The 24444-nt window shown below is 40.2% G+C and overlaps 1 protein-coding gene across 1 annotated transcript in view; it reads left to right on the top strand.

Moving 5' to 3' along the window:
* The window catches only part of grm3 (glutamate receptor, metabotropic 3), a 40013-nt gene extending 22528 nt beyond the window's left edge, over positions 1–17485 (top strand). Inside the window, exons 4-6 of the mRNA XM_053623490.1 lie at positions 12304–13379; positions 15776–15953; positions 17347–17485. Of these exons, the coding sequence (XP_053479465.1) occupies positions 12304–13379; positions 15776–15953; positions 17347–17423 (1331 nt within the window). The 3' untranslated portion in view covers positions 17424–17485. The remainder of the gene's footprint in view (positions 1–12303; positions 13380–15775; positions 15954–17346) is intronic.
* Positions 17486–24444: the final 6959 nt, after the last annotated feature.

Here is a 24444-nt window from a genome sequence, read left to right as displayed (position 1 = left end):
TGCTAACATAAAACTTTTTTCCCCCGTAAGAATGGTTTTTAGGTCTGAAACTGGGTAAATTAATCTATGGCTAACCAGTAGGTTCTTCTAACTCGAACCTTTTTAAATAAGGTTTCCAGATATTCTTAAATTTTCAAATAAATTCAGTCATCTCAAATGAATGCAGAGGCAAACATACACAAGAGATACAGAAGAGGAATCTACAAAAGTATAAAGACACAAGATAGTAAATTACCCTTATCTGCAGTCACACTCTAAAATATTTGTCCATTCAGAAATAAATCTGAGCAGATACAGTATAGATTATCACCAGATAAACTTGTTCTGTTTTACTGTAACATGCTTATCTGTGAAAGACTGTGATATAATGACACTTAGGAAATTTAGAAATCAATTTATTTATCAGTTTAGAACAACAAATCTCATGGTGAGGGAAACAAACTGTTCAAAGCACTATAGAAATTATGGCCTCAGTTAAACCATTATTCTCGTGGTTTATTTCCTGCGAGTCATCAGTAGGATAGGACACCAGCCTGTGTTCCTGCTTGGTGTTTTTAATAGATATTATGTGATTGTGTTTCTGCCAAGCTTGGATGGAAGCAATACGTCACATTTCCTTCCCTCTATGATTTAAATTTACAGCATTTGGCAGACACCCTTATCCAGAGCAACTTACAATTATCTAATTTATATAACTGAGCAGTTGAGAGTTAAAGGCCTTGCTCAAGGGCCCAACAGTGGCAGCTTGGCAGTGCTTGGATTTGAACTCACATCCTTCCAATCAGTAGACCAACAGCTTAACCACTGAGCTACGATGAAACAATGGACTGAGCTTATCACTATAAACAATCACTATACAGTTCCAAAATTTGGCTTGCCATTTGGCCATTCCAATCACAATGTATTTAAAAATGAAAATGGGAAAGATATACAAGCTATAAATGCACGGTGCTCCAGGAGTGCCTGGCAAGGTTAGGGCTCTGTTTTGGCACAGATTTGCAGTTGCTGATTGGCTCTAGCTTTGATAGACTACTATCATCCCTCTTGCCAAGAATATCATTCTAAAGATGGAAGAGACTATAGGCCAGTGACATTGACATCTGTATTGAGCCATGGAGAAATCAGTTTGCCAGCAAAGTCTCTGTGGAGGTGAGGGATAACCTGCCAGCATGATATAATAGTTTGTAGGGCTTAAGCATGGCTCCTGGCAAACAAGGAGGACAAACCTGGACTCACTGCTGTTTGCCTAAAATGTAGAGTCCAGGATGCCAAGTTGTGAACCTCCTCGACTCCCCCAGCTCAGTGATAGTTGTGTAATGCAGTGCAACTCTCTGTCTCTGTGTCTGTTTAGTGCTCCAAATATCCAAAGCTGTATCTGTATTCAGATTTAAAACGCCAAGTGGGCATGGTTTTCTTTCTTTTGTTTCCTTTTTTTAATTAAACACAAACCATACCACTATGGCATTGGAAACACTAGAAAACACTGGGGAAAACTTCGCCTAAGTTAAATTAACAACTTGGTGATGGAAACCATACTGTCAGCATGGTGTGTGGATTCTGGCTTTGACGGTTCCTCTGCATCATATACAACAGTTCATAATTGGTCAAATCCAAATGCCATAACAAATTTAGTTGCTCTGTTTCCAAAAAAATAAACAAAGTAGTAGTGTAATTTAAATCAATGTGACCCTGACCAGACAGGTTAATAAACTTGGCCTTTGTTTGTCCCACAAGCTTCATATCAAGACTGCATGAAAGTAAAAATCCCACTCGTGGGATCCCTGTACCGATACACACCTCTAATTGCAACCACAGATTGAAATCTGAACCTTTCTGGTGTTCTCGGAAAATAAATAGTATGCCTGCTATTCATATCTGTATTTATACAGATATTTATATCTGTTTAGGACACATTATCTGTTCATTCCAAATAATCTGTTTATATCTTTCATATATTTCAGTTACAACCCTAGAACAGACCATCCTGAAGCAACTTGATGATACAAAACTTTCTATGTGACAGGGCACAGCATGTGGTAAATGGCTTTATGCCGACTATAAAATCCAAAAAGCCCCCTAAGGCTGCTTCCTATCTCCTGCACTGTTTTTAATTTACACCAGTGAAATAACAAAAAACAGCAATCATTTCAAATATGCATAGGCATGGCACTTGTGGGATTTCTAATGGACAACTCTTTTATTTTAAGTGTGTGGAAGCACTCACTAGCTGATTAGAGGAGAGCTCTCTGAAACTGAATATTACTAAAATAATGTGCTGTGGCTTAGTGGTTAGCACGTTCGACTCGCACCTCCAGGGTTGAGGATTCAAACCCACCTCCACCCTGCGTGCGTGGAGCTTGCATGTTCTCCAAGTGCTTCTGAGGTTTCCTCCCCCAGTCCAAAGACATGCGCTGTAGGCTGTTTGGCATTTCCAAATTGTCTGTGGTGTGTGAATGCATGTGCGATGATGCCCTATGATGGGTTGGCGCCCTGTCCAGGATGTCCGCCACCTTGTGCCCTGAGTTCCTTGGGAGAGGCTCCAGGCTCCCTGTGAACCTGTGTAGGATAAACGGTACAGAAAATGGATGGATGGATGAATAATGTTCTATGATGGAAATCAGCATACTCAAAGAATTCACTGGTAATCTAGGAACCACCACAATCCAATCCAGTCCAGACATTGGTTCACTCTCACTCACCTGTCTATCGAGCGCAGCTGTTTTCTGTTAATGCTCATTGACTTCCTTGTATTTATATCAGTTCAGTCAGCACATTGTGAGGTTTTGTCCTTCCAGTGTGCAAAAATACTTTTTGTGTGACTTCTCTTTTGTGTGAGAGTGTTGACTTCTCTGTTTATTACTACTGGTTAAGTTTTTAGGCTTGATAATAGACCCCTACATTATTGGCCTTGTGACAGTATGTGACTTATCAGTGTCACATCAAATGTAATTTTAGGCATTAAATAGTGCACTGAATATAAAAACATTTAATACTTTAAAATGATCTATTTATGTATATCCTGTGGCTTGAAAAAAATATATATATATTTTTTAAACTTGTACTCGTATCGTATATTTATGTTTAAAAAGTGAGTAGTCATCCTTTAGGCATCCTACAAGTGATATATATTGCTTACCTCCATTTTATTAGCTGACATAATGCTAGTTTTGAGACATTTTGCATCCAATCATTGTAAAATTCACCAGGTCATCAAATTGCTTCAGGATGGTCTGTTGAAAAAATTAATGGCACAGCCTGCAGTGAGTTTCAGGTGATTGGTGGACAGGTTTTAACCAGTGTTCCTTGTTCTAGAGCCGCCATATCGGTGTGACATGCTGAAAATGTTTTCATCACGTTCACTTATAAAAAGAACATTTATTTTCAGACAAATTACGACTGTTCAGCACCAGTAGACATGCTGTGGAAAAGAAAGAAAGGTTGTGTAGGTGGGAATTTGAACCCCATTCAGATCTGGTATTCAGATCCATCACGAATGGACAGAGTTACTGTGAGTACAGGACTGATTTGGGTCAAATGTGTCTTGTCTTGTTATCTGATCACTCAGTTCATACGAAGAGGTGGTCCAGGCATGGAGAGTGAATCACAACACACGCAAACAAAAAGATCCAAGACATTTTTTTTTAATACCGAGAAATCTGGGAAGTTTTAACATAAATGACGACGTTATAAAGGCTGTCTACAAGTCGCTTATTGAATCTGTGCCGTTTCGTATTACATCCAGGAGTATCATTCTGTCAAAAGCAAAAATAAAATTTTATGGATTATTTGCCTGGCTGAAAAATAAGTGTCATCAACAACAAATACAACTCTTTGAATGACATATTCAGACTGTATAAAGAAATGCCTCTCTTACACCAGACTCCCTTATTCCCTATAACTTCAGCTGCTTTTCCCTAGGATGCCTTTTCACATACCCCTTGCAGAAATAACATTCTTCTGCAGTTATTATAATGAACCTTTAAGTCCCCATGACATCAAAATTAAAGTTTTGTGGCTTTCAGTATGAATATGTTAGCCTTAAGGTTATCTAGAAGCTAGTGTGCCCCAAAAAAATGACAAAATTCGTATTTAGACAATATATGCATTCAAAATGTACAGTCTCTCTCTACCACCACTGCGGATCAACAGTTTTGATGACATCATTCTGCACCTCAGCTTCTGATCAGATTTTCTGTCCAGTCAAATGATCTTTAGAATCTGAAGTGTCCCGCCCCAACGTTATAGAAATCACCTTGCCGAAGTTGCCGTTGTTGAGTGAGAGGAGTCATATCAGCAAGCACAGGTCGTAAATGTATCGTTGGCTGTTCGAATGCACACGTTTTATTCAGTTTTCCAACTGTAAGTTGGTTAAGAAGGAAATCCTCCACAAGTGAATCCTACACATCGCTAATGCTCAGGCTCACATCCATGGTACTACTATATGGTAGCTGTCAGGTATGGCTTTGCCTGAGCTGTGAGGTAAGCTAAACTTTATTGGCTATTTTGGGGGGAGCCACTTACTAGGTCCCACCCTGACTTCCTGTTCAAGTGGAAATTATGTCAAAACATCGAATAACGCTGTGCGTTTCAAGATGCTTCATGGGGACTTTAAATGATTTTACTGTTGTTTTGCAATTCATTGCTGTTTGTAATGAATCAGTGCTATTTTGCAGTAAGCACATACAGTATGTTTGCCTAATTAATAGTGTGTATGTAATCTACAATCCTATATGGAAACAAGCCCATAAGCAAATGTTTCATTTATTTTACAAGCCACATGTATTTTTTTTAATGAACAATCTGGTTACTTAAAGAATGGCAGTAAGGCATTAAATTCGCTTTGCTAGCAGTAAAGTAGCATTGTTATTGCCTTCCACTGCAAATCTTCAACCCTGTATCGAACAGCTTAATGGTCAGGTGTCGTCATTGGCAACGAGGCTCGTTGTGACTTGCATGACAACAAACGTGGCTGTCAGCTACCATCTGTTGTTGTTAACTGTGATCGCTTCATCATGGCATATTCCCACCCAATCTGAGACTTCTTAAGATCCAACTTCATTATGCCATTAAGGACTTGGACTAACTGTTTGACTAAAATCCAGCTTCATTATGCCATTATGCGGTTTGACAGGGACTGTTCCAGATTATGCATGCTGATACTGAATACAGCAAGGCCTCGTCTCATAAAACAAGATAAAAAGCATAAGTGAGTCTGTGCAGCTGCTCTGATTCTGTTCGTGTTTCAATTAGTCAGCGCGTCTAATGAGTGCCGTGTAAACCTACAGTTATATCGCCTCATGTCTGGAATGCCAGGATAGTTTTGTGTCTTTTGTAAAAGTTTGATGCAGCAGTGAAACAATATGGCTTTCTAGGCTGAAAGAAGAAAATTAGCTCTTTGTTACACAGAATACATAAATACACCAGAACCGATTAGGCATTCACATACTGATGCATGAACGCATAAATAGTGGATGTGAATGTGTTTGGTATGAATGTGTTTTAGACGTCATTCACTGCAGCTATGCAGATGATGGAAAATGCTATTTTATATTGTAACGGTTGTAAATTCACCTATTTAATTTGTAATAGTACACTTGCGCACACTTGCTCAGTCATCGTTCTTCAGGTGAAGATGAGTTCACCGTAGTTCAGATTTCATTATTCTTTTTCTGTGCCACTTGCTCGTTTAATTTAATAAGTAATGGGTGTCTGGGACCCGGTCCAGGGTGTACCCTGCCTTGTGCTCCATGCCTCCTGGGATAGGCTCCAGGTTCCCTTTGACCCTGTAGGATAAGTGGTATTGAAGATGGATGGATGGCTGTCTGGGTGTGTTATCTGTATAATGATAAGAATAATTTGCATTTCCAGTTGCACAATATACAGATTATACTTAAAAAAGTGGTTAGCATGTTTGCCCACCTCCCACCTCCAGGGTTAGGGGTTCGATTCCCACCTCCATCCTGTGTGCGCAGAGTTTGCATGTCCGCTCCATGCTTCGGGGGGTTTCTCCAGGTAATCCGGTTTCCTCCCTCAGTCCAAAGACATGTGTTGTAGGCTGATTGGCATCTCTAAATTCTCCATAGTTTGAGAATGGGTGTGTGAGAGTGTGTACGATTGTGCCCTGTGATAGGTTGGCACCCAGTCCAGGGTGTCCCCTGCCTTGTGCCTCGAGTCCCCTGGGATAGGCTCCAGGATCCCTGCAACCCTGTGTAGGATTAGCGGTACAGATGGATGTATGGATGGATGGATGGATGGATACTTAATTCCTAGACAACTTTCTGACTTTGTGCCGTGAATAACCGGTGACCCAAGCAGTTGTAGTGTTTGTTTACGCTCAAGCTTAATCCCTGCTCCTAAGGAGTAACAAAGCTTTTTATTAACTTTCTTATGGGCTGTGCTTTGTTTTTGTTTTATCTTTTAAATATGTGGTAATTGGGGAAAAAACCTTGGCCTTTGTGTATATTAATACTTTAAAGCTATATTTTGGTGTAAAACGTCTTACATATAGACAGGTGAAAAATTAAAGGAAAAAACAATATAGTGTTTTAGTAAGGTGTTGGGCCGCCAAGCAACTTTAACTCACCTTGGCATTGATTATACAAGTCTCTGTAACCATACTGGATAATGGCGATCAGTCAGAAGAACTTTGTATTGATTAGCAATGACTCTCTAAGTGGACCAAAGCATGCCAGCAAAAATAAATGCCCCCTACACGATGACCGAGCCAACATTTTTTCTTTCATTTGTCACCCGTCTATATATTCAGTGGTATGTAATTAACAGGTCGTGGAGATCGTGTGGAGGAGTGAGAGGATGTGAGAGTTGGCTGTAAGAGACGTGAGAGTCGTTTATTCCTCTCCACTTGTAAGATGTTATGGAACCTGAGTCACCGATTGCACAAGCTCAGTTTCTGCATGACAGAACTGACAGGCAACAGGGCACCATGTCACCATGGAGTGTAAGGAGTTTAAAGTGACCTGACAAACAGTACTTTAGAGAAGAGAGAGAGAGAGTGTGTGTGTGTGTGAGAGAGAGAGAGAGAGAGAGAGAGAGAGAGAGCAATTATGACAAAATGGCACGCATTTTGTCTGACTATGTGACACAGAGAATAAAAAACCTGTATATATTTGTTAAAGGTTGTAACAGTGTTTGACTCATTTTTTTCTCAGAGGACGAGATGACCTTCAAGAAATTCTGTTACGCTATGTTTGTGTCTGTGCACTCAATAGCTTAGTATATACAGCATATATTATAATCCATAATTATCTCCACAGAGTCTCTTAACATGATTTAGTATTCTATGTACCTTCTTTTTCTTTCTGTTAGTTTTAATACCTTGAGCTCCATTCCATTGCTGTGGTTCATCATGTTTATTTAGAACAACATTTACCACTAAAACACTGTCAGCTGGATGCATAATTCATTATTTTCTTAGACAATCTGTGTATGAACAGGGAATGTTTATTCTCACCTAGCCTGTACTGTTGCTCCAGCTCCATTCAGATCAATAGCTACAACTGAGTGCAGTTTGCACACCACATGGTGTGGGGAAACATGAAAATGTACTTCTATTTTTACAATAGTGTATAGTATCTACAAAAAAAGAATTCCAATAAGTTAAACATAAAATGTAAATGCATCCAGACTATCCAGGAAAAATTATTTTATAACAGTTACGAAAGAAAAGTTCCATCTTCTGATTGTGAGGCAGTTGTTTTAGTTTCTGTATTGGCAGTATTTTTGTTACCGCAATATACGTATTTAGTGACTTTTATTTCAACGCAACAGGTAAATGAGGACGTATTACTAACGTCCTAATACAGAGTTGATTGTCGATTCTATATTTGCAAGATTGCTGTCCTCAGCAACAATGATTTTAGATGTCTAAACTCCACACCTTAAACTAGTTAGCATTATATAAATTCCCATCTCTCTCTTTCCACTAGTGAGAAAGTTTCCACACCTACCACCTCCCAGTCTCCTCTTTTGTATTCCATCCATCCGGTTTCTTTCCCTCTTATCCTGCACAGGCTCTAGGGGAACCTGGGGCCTATCCCAAGGGACTTGGGTCACAAGTGCCGACACATCTCAATCACATACAATGGACTGGGGGAGGAAACCGGAGTATCTGGAGGAAACCCCCGAAGCATGGGGAGAACATGCAAGCTCCACGCACACAGGGCAGAGGTGGGAATCGAACCCCCAACCCTGGAGGTGCCTCCCATTCTCCAGGGTATTCAACAAGTCCTATCCAAGGCTCTTTAATCAGAATTCTTGGTTGATTAGAGTAAAGCAGAAGTCACCCATATCTCTAGTCCGAGTTATCAGAGTTCTCCTCATTTCTACAGTCCCACAATTGCTCTCCATGCCATTTAGCTGAGAGTATGGTCTGCCCTTACTAAAAAGTTCAAGCAGTAGCAAGAATAAAGAAATCAAGGTTTCCTCTAACCCACTCCGTCTCCAGACTTTATTTAAATAAGCCATTGTATGACATCTGGCAGAGTTACAGAGATGTCAGGAAGAGAGAGAAAAGACTGGCCAAGCATTCTGGCAGAGTTAGAACAAAATAAGAAAGTATGAGGGCTGAATATTACAACTGAGAGATCAAAAGCTGTTCAAAAGATACAAAAGAGGTTGGGCATACACATTATTCGAGAATATATATTTATATATCACATTTAGAAAGGGAGCAAACTTATGAATTCCGGGGTTGGAATTTCGATTCCCACCTTTGCCCTGTGTGCAGAGATGGCATGTTCTCCCCGTGCTTCCGGGGTTTCCTCCAGGTGCTCCAAGACATGCGCTGTAGGCTGATTGACATTTCTAAATTGTCCGTAGTGTGTTAATGGGTGTGTGTGAGTGTGTGTGTGTGTGTGTGTGTGTGTGTGTGTGTGATTGTGCTCTGCGATGGATTGGCACTCTAGGGTGTCCCCCGCCTTATGCCCCGAGTTCCCTGGGATAGGCTCCAGGATCCCTGCAACCCTGTGTAGCATAAGTGGAACAGAAACTGGATGGATGTATGGATGGATGGATGGATAGATGGATGGAAGGATGGAGGGAAGGATGGATGCATAGATGGATGGAAGGATGGATGGATGGATAGATGGATGGAAGGATGGAGGGAAGGATGGATGCATAGATGGATGGAAGGATGGATGGAGGGATGGAAGGATGGATGGATGGAAGGATGGATGGAGGGATGGATGGATGGATGGATAGTTGGATGGAAGGATGGATGGAAGGATGGAAGGATAGATGGAAGGATGGATGGATGGATGGATGGCAGTATCTGTGATATATGTTTAGTGATTCTGTTTCTAATTTGTTGGTTGATGCTGTAGAAAAAAAGTCAGAGGCTTATAATTCCAAAGTCTTGTATTTATCTTGGTGATAATTAAGAAACTTCAATAAAAAGTTTGTGAACGCTAACACATTAAATGTCTGTAATTGGTGTAAATTAAATTTCTTTGCCTTTTGCATTTTGTCAAGGGTGTGCAAATGTTTGCACTCAACTGTATATAAAGTTTCACTTGCTTTCCTGATAATACACTTATTATACTTTAATCATATAAAACATAATTTAGATAAATAGGAACATAAATCCCCTTTATTTTGTCTCACCCTGTATTAAGAAGCTTTTGACACTTTACAAAATGTTCACCACTTCCCCCGGAGACTCAGTGCAAGCTGATTAACTGCAATTTGTGTTTGTCGTGAGTAATTTTATTAAAGGTAATTATCCTGTTATCAGACGCTGATTACTTAATCTGAGGGCGTGTAGAGCGTCTACTGAGTATAAAGATTAATGCTTAAGTGTTGATGTTGCAAAATTGAGATGAACAGATAAACTAAATGTTCATTTGTTCTAGTAAGATGAAGTGCTGAAATGTGGGGATTGTATGCATGCATTCTTGGAGTACATGTAGTGTCAGAATGTGTGTGTGTGTGTGTGTGTGTGTGTGTGTGTGTGTGTGTGTGTGGGTGTGTGGGTGTGTGTGTGTGTGTGTGTGTGTACGTGCATTGTGCACATTTGTACAGTATGTGCATGCGTGTGTGAGTGCTCACGTAGATATTATCATCGTGATGGATGGGGTTCATAATGCCTAACCTCTTTTCCCTATCTGACGAGTCATCCTTCCCCTCAGAGCAATTATACTTGCAGTGATAAATCACACATGGACTTTCCCGAGACCAGCGTTAAGCACCATTCAACGCACTCGTGTCCATGTTTCTTACATAATACACCGTATGACAAAGGTTTTTGTCGCATTGTACATAATCATCATATGAACTGAGGTTTCACTCTTCTTTATCCCTTTTGGTACACTACAGAACAATTTTACAGCCTCAGATGCAGCTTCTTCTTTTTCTCACGGTGTGTGATTTTCCAGCATATCCCTTTTCTCTACGAGATTGAAATATCAACTGTCTATCTAACAGAGTTGATTTGTTTATTTGGCTTTGAAGCACGAATGTGTTGACAGGGTATACATCACTTTTCCATCCTTTGTTATGGTAACTGTTACCATGACTACGACCTTGGTTGTTATCCATTTGTACATATAGTGCTTTGCTATTACCTATACATAACACTAATAATGTGTTCATGTCAAACTCGAATTATGTTAAATACAAGATGAATTACTTAAAGCTGTTAATTACTCCAGACTCAAAATTAAACCCAACAGCGATGTAAGCAAATACAAATTCATGATTCAGATGGAACAGATAATGTTCTATATGGATATAAATACAGATGCAAATTTACATTTATGGCATTTGGTATTTATGCCTTTATCCAGAGCAGCTTATATTTATCTCATTTATGCAGCTGGGGGTTAAGGACCTTGCTCAGGGGCCCAGGAGTGGCAGCTTGGCAGTGGTGGGATTTGAACTAACAACCTTTCAAGCAGTAGCCCAAGGTCTTAACCACTGAGCTACCCCACCCTCAAGAAATAGGAGGTACCCTATTCAAGGTTTTAAGTATTTGGTGTTTTTTTGTTTTTGTTTTTATTTTACAAAGCTTGTCAGAAAAGGTGCATAGTGTATTTGCTTGAGAGTACAGGTGTGCATAAGGATCTCACAGGATCCGAAGCCTGCATGGTCAGGGTCAAACTGGTTTAAATTAGGATGCTGGTTTGCTTATATTTGGGAAAGTAGAACCAACTAAATTCATTATTAAAATATCACAGACAGAAATCATTTGACTGAGGGCACAGCTCTAGTTGAGAACAGTTATGAGTGATGTACCTGAGGTTGAGGAATTGTCAGAGGGAATTCAAAGACCATACTGACAATGCTGCCATTTCTACCCCTGGGTATTTCCGAGTGTTGGTTAACAGCTCAGAGTTTGTATTCATTTGCCAAATTTGCAAGTGAACATCAGCTTCTGAAATGGGTGTCAGTGTGGGGATTTTTTTTTGTTGCTTAGTCCATTTGTTAATTAGCCTTCAGAGAGAGAAGGGCATAGTAATGATCACTTCAGAATAGACACTACGTATTCTGTTCAGCTGTTGAAATTCATGAATATTCTGCAGTATCTTTTATGGAGTTGACTACATAATAGTGTTGTAGCTCCTTTGTCTGTCCAACATCTGGCTAATGCTAGCAAACACTGATATGTTCATTGATCATCCTGCTCAGTGTCCTAGTATCCTACTCAGTTTGTACTGTACTGTATAACTGGTCTCTGTGTTGTTTGTACCTCTTAAAACCACAACAATTAAACTGAAAAGATTTCCTACCTTTGTGTGTGACATTGTGTGGGTGTCAAGCTTAGTAGAGAACTCATAACTCATGTAAGCCAAATGGTGTATAAAGTCAAACACAATGAAAGAGCTTGTAAAGTGTACAGCAAACCCTTTATACCATGAATGCCTTTGCTCTCACAGGCTGATGGTGCTGTTTATAGTAAGTCCTATTTCAGTATACTGGCATTTTGTTTAGAATTTGTAACCATGGGGGTTCATTATGCTCCCCTATGGTTTTAGCAGCCTACTGTTTAATTGCTTTGTGTGCCTGCAGCCATGTTGTAACGCTTACTGATTATAATTGAAGTCAGTATTAGACACAGAAGTATACATTTTGCCTTTTGTGGTGTTTCTTTTTTGCTGTGAATAAGAAGCAGACAAAAGAGAAACCCTAAACTCACAGTCCTTTCTCTTTCTTTAACAGTCCTAAAGTTACGTGTTTATGGGTGATTTAGTACTGTGTCCTAATGTCCTAATATTATTCTTCCCCTTGCTCTCTCTCTCTCTCTCTCTCTCTCTCTCTCTCTCTCTCTCTCTCTCTCTCTCTCTATAGCCCCACTCTCCCCTCCTGGTTCAGAAAACACGGTAAAGTTTGACCAATATGGAGATGGCATTGGCCGATATAACATCTTCAACTACCAACGAATGCCTGGTAACGACCGGTTTGGCTACATCCATGTTGGTGAATGGGCAGAAACACTTTCTCTTTATGAGTACCTGATTGGCTGGCCACGTGGTACAGGTGTTCCCACCTCACAATGCAGTGACCCATGTGCTCCAAATGAGATGAAGAAGATGCAAGCAGGCGAGTACTGCTGCTGGATCTGCACACCTTGCGAACCCTATGAATATCTGCCGGATGAATTCACTTGCGCACCATGTGCCCTGGGCCAGTGGCCTCGGGCAGACCTGAGTGGTTGCTACGACTTGCCTGAGGACTACATCATGTGGGAGGATGCCTGGGCTATTGGGCCTGTCTCCATTGCTTGCGTGGGCTTCATTTGTACTTCACTGGTCTTCACCGTATTTATTCGCCATAATGAAACACCACTGGTCAAGGCCTCTGGCCGGGAGCTGTGCTACATCCTGCTACTTGGAGTCCTCATGTCCTACTCCATGACTTTTGTCTTTATTGCCAAGCCTTCGCCGGCCGTGTGTGCATTGCGGCGTCTCGGCCTTGGAACCTCCTTCGCAGTCTGCTACTCTGCATTGCTGACGAAGACCAACCGCATCGCCCGCATCTTCAGTGGTGTGAAAGATGGTGGTGTACAGCGGCCACGCTTTATCAGCCCTAGCTCACAGGTATTCATCTGCCTGGCACTCATCTCTGTCCAGCTTCTGCTTGTGTCTATGTGGCTGCTGCTGGAGTTACCTGGCACTCGGCGCTTCACACTGCCTGAGAAGCGTCAGACGGTCATTCTCAAATGCAATGTCCGGGATTCCAGCATGCTGTTGTCTCTCAGCTACGATGTTGTTCTGGTGGTGCTCTGCACTGTCTACGCATTCAAGACCCGCAAGTGCCCTGAGAACTTCAACGAGGCCAAGTTCATCGGCTTCACCATGTATACCACGTGCATCATTTGGCTTGCCTTCCTGCCCATCTTCTATGTCACATCTAGTGACTACAGGGTATGTGCCGTCTGTATAATGAAAAGGAATTAACTGAATTGATTTAAATGTTACTGAGTTACACGGAGTTTATAAAATGGAATGGAGAATTGAGAATCAGCAGGGTTATTGAAATCATCAGGAAATTGTATTGCCAATGCTCTGTGATGGACTGGCATACCACCCAGGGTGCATTCCAATGGGTTCCTGGGATAGGCTCCACCATAACTAACACATTATTGCAGATGAATAAATGAATATATGAATTGTACTTGCAAAGCATAGATGCATACCAATAAACAATAATATAACATCCTAGGACGTGCAAAGGACGCTTGGAATTAGCTGAATAAAAGTAGAGAGATATTTAAAACCCCAGAATCAGTCAGCCCTTCATAATGAATATTAGTGGATTGCAAGCAATGAAGCTCCTCAGCATTTCTCAGATAATTAGTCATGTATCATATGGATTGCATACACAGTCAGAAGTCACGCTCTCTAACTCTGCATTGCTGTATAGACACACGACCTGCTGACGTGAGCAGGACGTTTCTCAGTCTGCTCAGTCTGTTTTGTGGGTCTTTCAAGGCTGCAGTCAATGAAGTGTGGAAAAAGAGCATTTCTGTAAGAGAGGGTCTGGTCCTCTGAGACACACAGTTGTAACACAGAGTGCTGACACCTATCAAACCACTGTGAGACTTTACAGATATGACCAGGCTGAGAAAAAGGCAAGACAGAGAGGAAGAGACAGAACAAAGCAGATGAAGGAATACCAATTCCGCTATCAAGAACTGAGACAAGTATAGTGTCTCGCTCTTGCTATTATGCCATGTGTCCAGTGGAGTACTCGAACTAAAAAACAGATACCATGTCTTTATTCCCTTCAATATGAAAGCATCCACACTCTTGAAAACAAGGTTTACTTCTATAAAGATGATCTCAAGTAAAACCCTGTTAGAAAGCTAAGAACTTGTAATCATCCAAAGATCCCTTGAGGAACCATGTTTTCTAAGAGTGTCTAGAAACCCTGGTTCCTCTACACTCTTAGATACAGGGATCCTTTATAGCCTTAGAATATATGGTTCCTTTGTGGTTCCTTAGATGTATAAACAGGGTTTCTCCACACTCTTAAGCCACCTTTCCACTGCACGGTACAGCTCAGCTCGACTTGGCTCGCTTTACTTTTCTGAGCTTGCGTTTCACTGCAGTTTAGTGCCACCTTAACGTGGGTGCCATCTTCCACTCACCTTCACGCAGGAATAATGTTGTATTATCAAAGCCTTGTACAAATACCCAGTCAGGCTGTATTCCAAATGCCTTTTCTGTTCACTGAACATGGACCCTATTAAGGATGTAAAATAACAGCATTCTACAACCTACATAGTGCGCTATATGACTAAATTAGATTTAGCCGTGACAGGAGCGACGTCAATAAATGCCTGTTTGGAAATCGGTAACAAGCAAGATGTGAAAATCTTAGACAGAAACCTTTGTCATAATTTTATCTGTAATGAGGTCAATGATACATAATTTTCAATTAATAGAATATTACCATATGCAAAGTATGTATTAAATGACACACATTTATTCAGGCACAATACAGAACCACTCGTGAAGGAGAATTCCCTACTCCCTCAGCGCGTGGCTCACATTTAGTATCAGCTTGGTTCGCTTGGAACCTCGACCGAGGTGGTACAAAAAAAGTGCCAGGTGCCAGGTACTATCCACAGTGGAAAGCCCCCAAAAAGTGAGTAGAGTTGAGTCGAGTCGAGCCATACTGTGCAGTGGAAAAGTGCCATTAGAAAGCCTTCCACACTCTAGGAAAACAGGGCACCCTCCACACTCTTTGAAAATAGAGTTCCTCAGTGGTTCTTTGGATAGGTAAAGGTTCTTAAATTTCTAACATGGTTCTACTTGAGACTACAGTTGAAGGGAAATTATCTGCATTCCTAGAAAACAGGGTTCCTCCACATTCTTAGAAATTAGGGGGTTTCTTAGTGGTTCTTTAAATAGGTAAACATTCTTACAGTTCTAACAGGGTTCTACTTGAGACCATGTTTAAATGTTAAACCCTCCATGCTCTTAGAAAATTGGGTTCTTTGAGGGTCCTTTGAATGGTTAGGGGTTCCTAGCTTTCTAACAGGGTTTTACTTGAGGTCATCATTGAAGGGAAACCCTTTGTTGCATTTTAGTGTCCTCACTTCCTATCTATTCTTCATCTGCTTAATGCCTCAGTCACAGTTGTAATCCAGGAAAGATTGTCAGGGAAGCACTAGAAGAGAAAATCTAAGCCTTCCGGAGAGATTAGCCTGTTAATGGAAGATGTCCAAATAACATCTAATCAAACACTATTTATGCAGCCACAGTGCTAACTACCATTGTAAGTATTGAATGAACTGTCACTGTCTCTCCTCTAGGTTCAGACCACCACAATGTGTATATCGGTGAGTCTCAGTGGTTTTGTGGTACTGGGCTGCATGTTTGCTCCTAAAGTCCACATCATCATGTTCCAACCCCAGAAAAACGTAACCAGTCACCGGCTCAACCTGAACCGCTTCAGCGTCAGTGGTCCTCCTGCTACCTATGCGTCACACGGTGAGGAGCCATCAAAGACTTCTATTGCCGTAAGAGAACACAGTCTATCAGAGCTTGCCTAAAGAAATATCCCAGATCATCATTTTACATATTAGATCTTTTAGTGATTACATTGCACATTGTATATGAACCAATATAATACAAGAGCTATTTCAGCAAGTTCACTTCCTCATGAGGTTGTACAAATTACAAATGAGTGGTTTAATGGAGTCCTCAAATATTACCTTAATTTTTAATCTGGGTAGCTTGAAAGATGATTAGTTTCCTTGCCAGGTGTCAGCCAAATAGTTTCATCATAGATGTATGATCTGATTTTTTGCCTTGGCTTTCTGAACCTGTAATATTAACATGGTATTACGGTTGAATGCAAAAGTTCATGTGTATGACAAAATAAATAGTATCAGTATCAAAATATGCATTTCCCTTTGCTAAGGTGATGTCCACTAGAGTTCTGGCCTTTAAGGAAAGCATATTTTATATATGTATATATAAAAAAAAATTTAATTATAAAAGTGCCAGAACACTGTAATGACAGTTATGTATATTTTTTCTGACCCATAAAGGTCCATGAGCTGCAATCACCAATTAGTCTGGAAAGTATGTGTGCTAACACAATCCATGACATCCATGACATTTGTCATTTAACTCAGCTCAAAGGGACTAAAGCAGCCTTAATGACAATTGGCGCTTGTTGTAATAAGCTTTATATATCATACATGTTCATGTACAGTATGTTTGTCGGGGAGGGCATATGTAAGTGTCGTGACCGCCACTCTAAAGTGTTCCTAAATTAACAAGCAACAATTCATCTTGGATTATTTGTAGGGAGAATTATGAGATTCATTTCAAGAAACAATAAAAGGTATCACAAAAGGCTGAACAGATTCTGCTTCCGCTGGTTAAATAAGCAGCTTGCAGTGATTGTTAATTATTGGTTTCTCTACGTGAGGCATAATTTGTGTATCAGTATTGTCACCTGATGAAGACGTTTATATCCTGGAGCTGAAAAGAGAACAGTAATTCCCGCTGCTTCACATGAACAGGCCCAAGCAGAGCCCAGTGCCTTGGCTCTAATGTTTAATTCATAGGCAAAATAAATAAAGAAATAAATCATGTAAACAGTTTCATCTTTATTTATACTTTATTTTTCATAAATACTATGACAGACACAAAGAAATGGAGTGAAAGAAGGCAAGGTGGATGAGCAGTGGAGAAAAACTGAACGTCTTTTTTGCTTTTTAAAGCCGTAGTTAGCAGAATTATGATTCTGTCTCTCTCTGACTCATTCTAATTCTGACTTTCTCTCTCTCTCTCTCTCTCTCTCTCTCTCTCTCTCTCTCTCTCTCTTTCTCTCTCTCTCTCTCTCTCTCTCTCTCTCTCTCTCTCTGTGCAGCATCTGTGAGTGGCCACTGTGTTCCGACGGTGTGTAATGGCAGAGAGATCGTCGACTCCACCACTTCCTCTCTGTGACCCCTCATCAACGTATTGCTCTTTAGCGACTGTTAGCCAATCAGCACACATTGTGCTCCATCCAAGAACTCCTCCTGTCCACAGTGTGTAGAAAGTGTGTATTATGATCACTATTGTTATTATTAAATTATTTTATAGGGCTTGTACATATTAACTGAAATTGTTGTAGAGAAACAGAGGAGCAAAAAAAACATTTCGACGACGAAATGTTTCACCATTGGACTATGATGAATTTATTACTGAAAGGAAAGTGTTGCGTGGCTACGCCTGCAATACTGGACAAACCTGGTCGTATTCTTTTGTAGGCCTCGTTGTAACAATCTGTTCTGTATGTATTTATATGTTGTATATTTTGTAAATAATCCTAATGACGGTTTTAACCACACAAGGTGATAGCATTATAGGAGTAACATTGATGTCGGGAGTGTAACGAGTGGCTGACCAGAGGATGGAAGTCTCACAGTCCTTTTAGTAAGCATTCATATCGTCCGCTAGTGCTTTTCATAAACTGCTTCTCACAAAGCATGCACAAAGTGCTTCTGATTGTTAAACCCTTACAAACATGTGGTATTTCTGCAATGCATAAAGTGCTTTGTGAGACAGGAGTGCGTGTAAACGGTGATCCGGTGTTTAATGGCTCTTTGTGCCTTATCATGTGTTTAGTAGTTTGATATGAAAGCTTCCTCTAGACCTTTAGGGGTTGCTGAGCCACTTTTTTTACATGTGTATTATTTTTTACATCTGACTGTTTTATACATTTCTACATTTTGAAGGAGGGGGTACATTTTATGTGACGGGTTGAAATGTGTAGTCATATCACTGGACTTGGCGTGTGTTTAATCTTGCTTTGGCAGGCAGTCATCTCACGTGATGGTTTACTCAAGTGTCAAGTCAAAGTACATTTTAAGTTTTACAGTTTTTGAAATGTAATGTAATAACTTGGGGCAAACTGACACAACACTGATGTAGAAATGATGCGTTCATGATTTACTGCTGTGACAATAAGCACAAACAATGTAATTCGTATAGATTGTTAAAGTAAAAGAATCTATTTGCACCCAGGTACATATAACTATTTGCACCCTCAAATGACAAAAAAAATATGCATACCTAACAGATTGGGATGTAACTGAATCAAACTGGTATGCACTGGAGACCACATTCTTTCATTAATCCTTAGTAACTGCCTCATCAGGGTTGCTGTGGTTTAAATTAGGCTACTTGTTTGTGAATAAATGTCACCTCTCCAGCCAAGGTTGTTTCATTTAGCTGCTAGTTGCTAACAAGTATTAGGGTGTGCCTCAATCAGCTCCCTAGTTCACTAGTCAGGACACTGATGAGAGAGTCTGCAATTTTATGGGCTGTCTCAATCGCAAAATCCTTCCAGTGTACTGGATCGTTTGCTCCCTAAAAAATCCCACAATGCACCACATAACCAGGGAGCATCGATGAGCAATATGTTCCCTTACTGGAAATTATATCATATTTTCTGAAGCCTCAGCTTGAAAAGAATGGTAGACGAACTCTCAGGCAACTTTGTCTACAAATGTAAGTAGCTTGTTATCGTTGTTGTAACTCTCAAATGATTACTTACATTAGCGACTTTTAACTTTATTAGTATTCTAAATATGATTTATTTGAGTCTGATGACTTTAAAGGTTTTAAAAAAATGTTTTTTAATCCACTAGCTAGCCTACAATCCTGCTTGAAGTACCATGACAGTACCATGATAGCTAACAAATTTAGATGACATATAATGTCAGAAAGATATTGGTCCTTCCTGTTGTTGATAAATGCTGGTGACGTTTTACAACATGAGTACGTAGTCATATCACCAGAAAGTGTCCCAATGTGCAGTGAGCCAGGGTCCTTACCAGTGCCCGAACTCGTGTACACAATATACTGATTCATGACCTAGGGAGCTAGAGAGCTAATTGAGACACAGCCACAATCTCATATAATTAATATATTGTGTAATTAAAATAAAATTTAAAAAAAGATAGCTAACATTAGTCTTATTATTGAGTAAACCTGAGGTCAAGTTTGCTAGCAAGTGTTAGCCTTTACACTCCCAGACTGGTGGCGTTATGGAGACCCAACTAGTGTGCAGAAAGTGGCTTTAAATAAATCGGTGCAAATAGTATACCTTTATATTTTCACCTGGCTACAAATAGTTTCTGGCTAAAATCAATACAATAGTTATGGGGGGAAAGGGTCATTTGCCAGATCAACAACATGGACTTTGTCTTCCAGTAAGATAATACATGCACACAAATACTTTTCAGAGAATACTCAACAAGTTTCATCTGAACTGTAACCTTTAATCTAGAACACACATAAATGAATCTACATTACAAGCTCTGTTGCCCATTTTACTGTTAATCTGTACTGTAAAATATTCTCTAGATGCCAGTGCGAACTGGTAAGTGTCGACAAAACAAGAGAGACATGTAAAGTAAAATTAGAAGGTTGGAGCTTGAAATGAAACTACAGGGGACTATGTGTGTATGTAGAAGGAAAAAAGTGAAGGATTATGGAAAGCAGCTTTTTTTTTAGTGCTCTAGGAGCCTCAGCAGTCTGAGGCCTATCTGCAATGAAGTTTGTGCCTCACACTCCCAAAATCTGCAACTCCCTGATTCTTCCTGCATGTCACGTTGCTAGCAGACTCGACATATTCTATATCAAAATGAGCAGACATTTTTTTTTTATGGTTGATGTCAAAGGTTTAATCACCAGTAATGCTCTTCTTATAGTGAGTTGGATTTGGATCTGTCATGGTGAAGGTTTACGTGTGGATCCAGTGTGCCGGGTGTGGATTTGATACAACACTCTTTCAGAGGGATGTTTGTCTTCCTCTGTCTATCTGTATGCTCCCAGTTTATATACAGTGTAACTTATTGTTAAGGAACCCTGTGTTGAATTTTTGAACTCTGGTCAAACACAAAGCAATAGAACAGTACCCATGGTGCAGTGTGTGCAATAACAAGGATATGATGATATAATAAATAATAACCTACTGTTGTTGTATATCGCTTTTGTGTCATTTTTTGTTACATGCTTACATATAGTATATAGTATATAGTATATAGGGTGAGGGTGAGGAGTAATACCCATACATATATTATCCATAAGATCTCTTTAGAGGTCTTTCCACTGGGCAACGCAAGAGATTATGGTGTCTTGCTATGACAAAAAAGCCAAAAGCTCTTTTTTCAGAAACTTCTTTCAGCTGTGAATTATTCTGCTGATGTCCAGCTGAGTTTCTAAAGTGGCCTGAGCATTAAATATGAGCAAGGAAAATGGAGAGCAAATTTTTTTACTGGGGATTTTTCAGCTGGAATAATGCAGTGGAAGTGCTGAAACTTTTGAAAAGCCACCCTTTTATCAACTATAGCACTTCCTCTCAGGAAAAAGAGGACAGGTGAGTGAGTCTGAGTCAGAGCTAGTGTGTGGTTGGCAAAGGTGTGAGTTTTTGGGTAGAACCTGTGAATTGCGCTTCCTCTGTTCCTCTGTGGTTTTCTAATGGACCTTGTGAAGGAAAATAACAACAACAGCAGGATTGCAATTTCTCAGGTTTTCAGTCAGTCCGTTCTAATCCACTCTCAGCACCGTGCGAGAGCTGGACATGGAGTCGTGTACGCGTTGGCATTTGGAGTGAGGAAAGAGCCAGAAAGTTAATAGAAATAAATACATTTTCTAAATAGTTCAAAAGCCACTGCAGAATATAATGACACAATTTCAGTGCAAATCGTAATTTATTATCAAAACTCATATCAGGAAACCCCACATTTCAGTACAACCCAATGGTATGGCTTTCATTTCACTCCAAGAACAATGTAAAATAATATTATGAATATTCACTCAATACAATTAATTACTTCACTGTTGTCAAAAGCAGAGGAAAAATGAAAGGGAACAGCAAAGGCACTCCATCCTCTTCTGCTAGAGTCAGTTTGTCCTGTCTAAAGAGATTTTATCTCCTAAATGCTCATATACAGTGCATCCGGAAAGTATTCACAGCGCTTCACTTTTTCCACATTCTGTTATGTTACAGCCTTATTCCAGTATGGATTAAATTCATTATTTTCCTCAAAATTCTACAAACAATACCCCATAATGACAACGTGAAAGAAGTTTGTTTGAAATCTTTGCCAATTTATTAAAAATAAAAAACAAAAAAAGCACATGTACATAAGTATTCACAGCCTTTGCCGTGACACTCAAAATTGAGCTCAGGTGCATCCTGTTTCCACTGATCATCCTTGAGATGTTTCTACAACTTGATTGGAGTCCACCTGTGGTAAATTCAGTTGATTGGACATGATTTGGAAAGGCACACACCTGTCTGTATAAGGTCCCACAGTTAACAATGCATGTCAGAGCACAACCAAGCCATGAAGTCCAAGGAATTGTCTGTAGACCTCCGAGACAGGATTGTAACGAGGCACAGATCTGGGGAAGGGTACAGAAACATTTCTGCAGCATTGAAGATCCCAATGAGCACAGTGGCCTCCATCATCCGTAAATGGAAGAAGTTTGGAAATAGCAGGACTCTTCCTAGAGCTGGCCGCCTGGCCAAACTGAGCGATCGGGGGAGAAGGGCCTCAGTCAGGGAGGTGACCAAACACCCGATGGTCACTCTGACAGAGCTCCAGCATGTCTCTGTGGAGGGAGGAGAACCTTCCAGGAGAACAACCATCTCTGCAGCACTCCACCAATCAGGCCTGTATGGTAGAGTGGCCAGACAGAAGCCACTACCTCAGTAAAAGGCACATGACAGCCCGCCTGGAGTTTGCCAAAAGGCACCTGAAGAACTCTCGGACCATGATGAAACAAAATTCTCTGGTCTGATGAAACAAAGATTGAACGCTTTGGCCTGAATGGCAAGTGTCACGCCTGGAGGAAACCAGGCACCACTCATCACCTGGTCAATACCAACCCTACAGTGAAGCATGGTGGTGGCAGCATCATGCTGTGGGGATGTTTTTCAGCGGCAGGAACTGGGAGACTACTCAGGATCGAGGGAAAGAAGAATGCAGCAATTTACAGAGACATCCTTGATGAAAACCTGCTCCAGAGCACTCTGGACCTCAGACTGGGGCGAAGATTCATCTTCCAACGGGACAACGATGTCCTTGAGTGGCCCAGCCAGAGCCCAGACTTGAACCCGATTGAACATCTTTGGAGAGATCTGAAAATGGCCGTGCACCGATTCTCCCCATCCAACCTGATGGAGCTTGAGAGGTTCTGCAAAGAAGAATTGGAGAAACTGCCCAAAAATAGGTGTGCCAAGCTTGTAGCATCATACTCAAAAAGACTTGAGGCTGTAATTGGTGCCAAAGGAGCTTCAACAAAGTATTGAGCAAAGGCTGTGAATACTTATGTACATGTGCTTTTTTGTTTTTTTATTTTTAATAAATTTGCAAAGATTTCAAACAAAACTTTTTTCACGTTGTCATTATGGGGTATTTTTTGTAGAATTTTGAGGAAAATAATGAATTTAATACATTTTGGAATAAGGCTGTAACATAACAAAATGTGGAAAAAGTGAAGCGCTGTGAATACTTTCCGGATGCACTGTATAGATATCGAATCATTCAGAGGGCGGAGCTAATAATGACAATAAGTACAATGGGGTGCAAAAGTCTGAGACCACTAGTGAAAATGTTCTATTTTGCATTCTCTTCTAATTTATTACAACATTTTTGATTACAGTTTATATCAGCAGAAAACCGAGTGAAATTTTGAATCTTAAAAATATGTACATGAATTTTGCTTTAATGACAGCATGAACTCAAGCTGGCATGGACTCCACAAGTTTGTGAAAACCCGGATGTTAGATCAAATCCATCAGCGTGTTGTCCGTACACGTGCCTCAGTGGAAGGGATGAGAAGAGATATGCGCACATTTCTCCTTTCAGTGGATTTTCTGAATAAGTGTTTACATGCAACAAATTTCAGATAAAAACAGGCATATTCCAGGGGTGGAAATCAGATCGGAATTTGGAGAATCAGAATATTTCCTTAATCTGAATCGTGCAATCGGATTGTGGCGTTTACATGACTCAATACTAATTCGAATATTGACAAATTCCGATTAATATCATAGTCAATGAAACTGTGAACCTTGGCACAAAGGTGTTAACATGATCATCTGCTTCAGTTTAAATAGTGACTTAGCGAAATTTTCATCTTAAATATTTAAGATTTTCGTGTTTTCAAAATTCTAAAACTTTGTTTATTTTCAGTTTTAAGTAGAAACAAAAATCCTAGATTTTTAGTCTGGCCTCATACTTTTTAACCCCACTGTATATTTAGACCAGTCCTAGAGAGTTGGATTCAAGCACAGTTTAATGATTTTCCTGCTCAAAAAGTCCTACAATGTTAAACCAGGTGTATTTCAGCAAGGAAAACACCAAACTATGCTGGACTGCAGCTCTTCAGGACTGGTATCAGGGAATCCTGATTTAGATCCATCAACTGGGTCCCAAAGCTGCCAGGTTTAATTACTCTGACATACAGCTCCCCAGTTTATAAAATTCACAGTTATGTATATCTCCTGAAGATACTTTGACTTTTTAATTAAGAGAGGTGTGATCACAGTGGATTTATTTGGGTTGCTTTTCATTTGTTCAGATGATTTGGTGTCTAGATTTCGTTACTACACTGTTGACAGGGTGTCACGTTTAAACACAGCTAGTATATTTTACATTGATTCAATTTACAAATACGTTATAACTGTTCCTAAATTCCAGCATTTGTGTGCAGCCCAAAGTAGCATAACCCTACTAATAAAGTCCCAAATCCTAAATGGTATTATAATATTATTACAAAAGGAGACACACAACCCAACAGACAGACAGATTGCACAGCGACATGATAATGACATCAAACAGAACCGTCTTACAGGCTCTGCTTTTCTGTTCTTCTGGCCCAAATCCCCACGGCTCTTTACTCCAAAGCTCTTCCACTGTCTGGCTTAGTGCCACTGCATGCGTACACGTTCCCAAGTGAAGAGCGG

This window comes from Ictalurus furcatus, chromosome 4, assembly GCF_023375685.1.
Source record: "Ictalurus furcatus strain D&B chromosome 4, Billie_1.0, whole genome shotgun sequence".
NCBI lineage: Eukaryota > Metazoa > Chordata > Actinopteri > Siluriformes > Ictaluridae > Ictalurus > Ictalurus furcatus.
The sequence above is the reverse complement of the archived record's forward strand: the minus strand, read 5'-3'. Positions and strand labels throughout refer to the sequence as shown.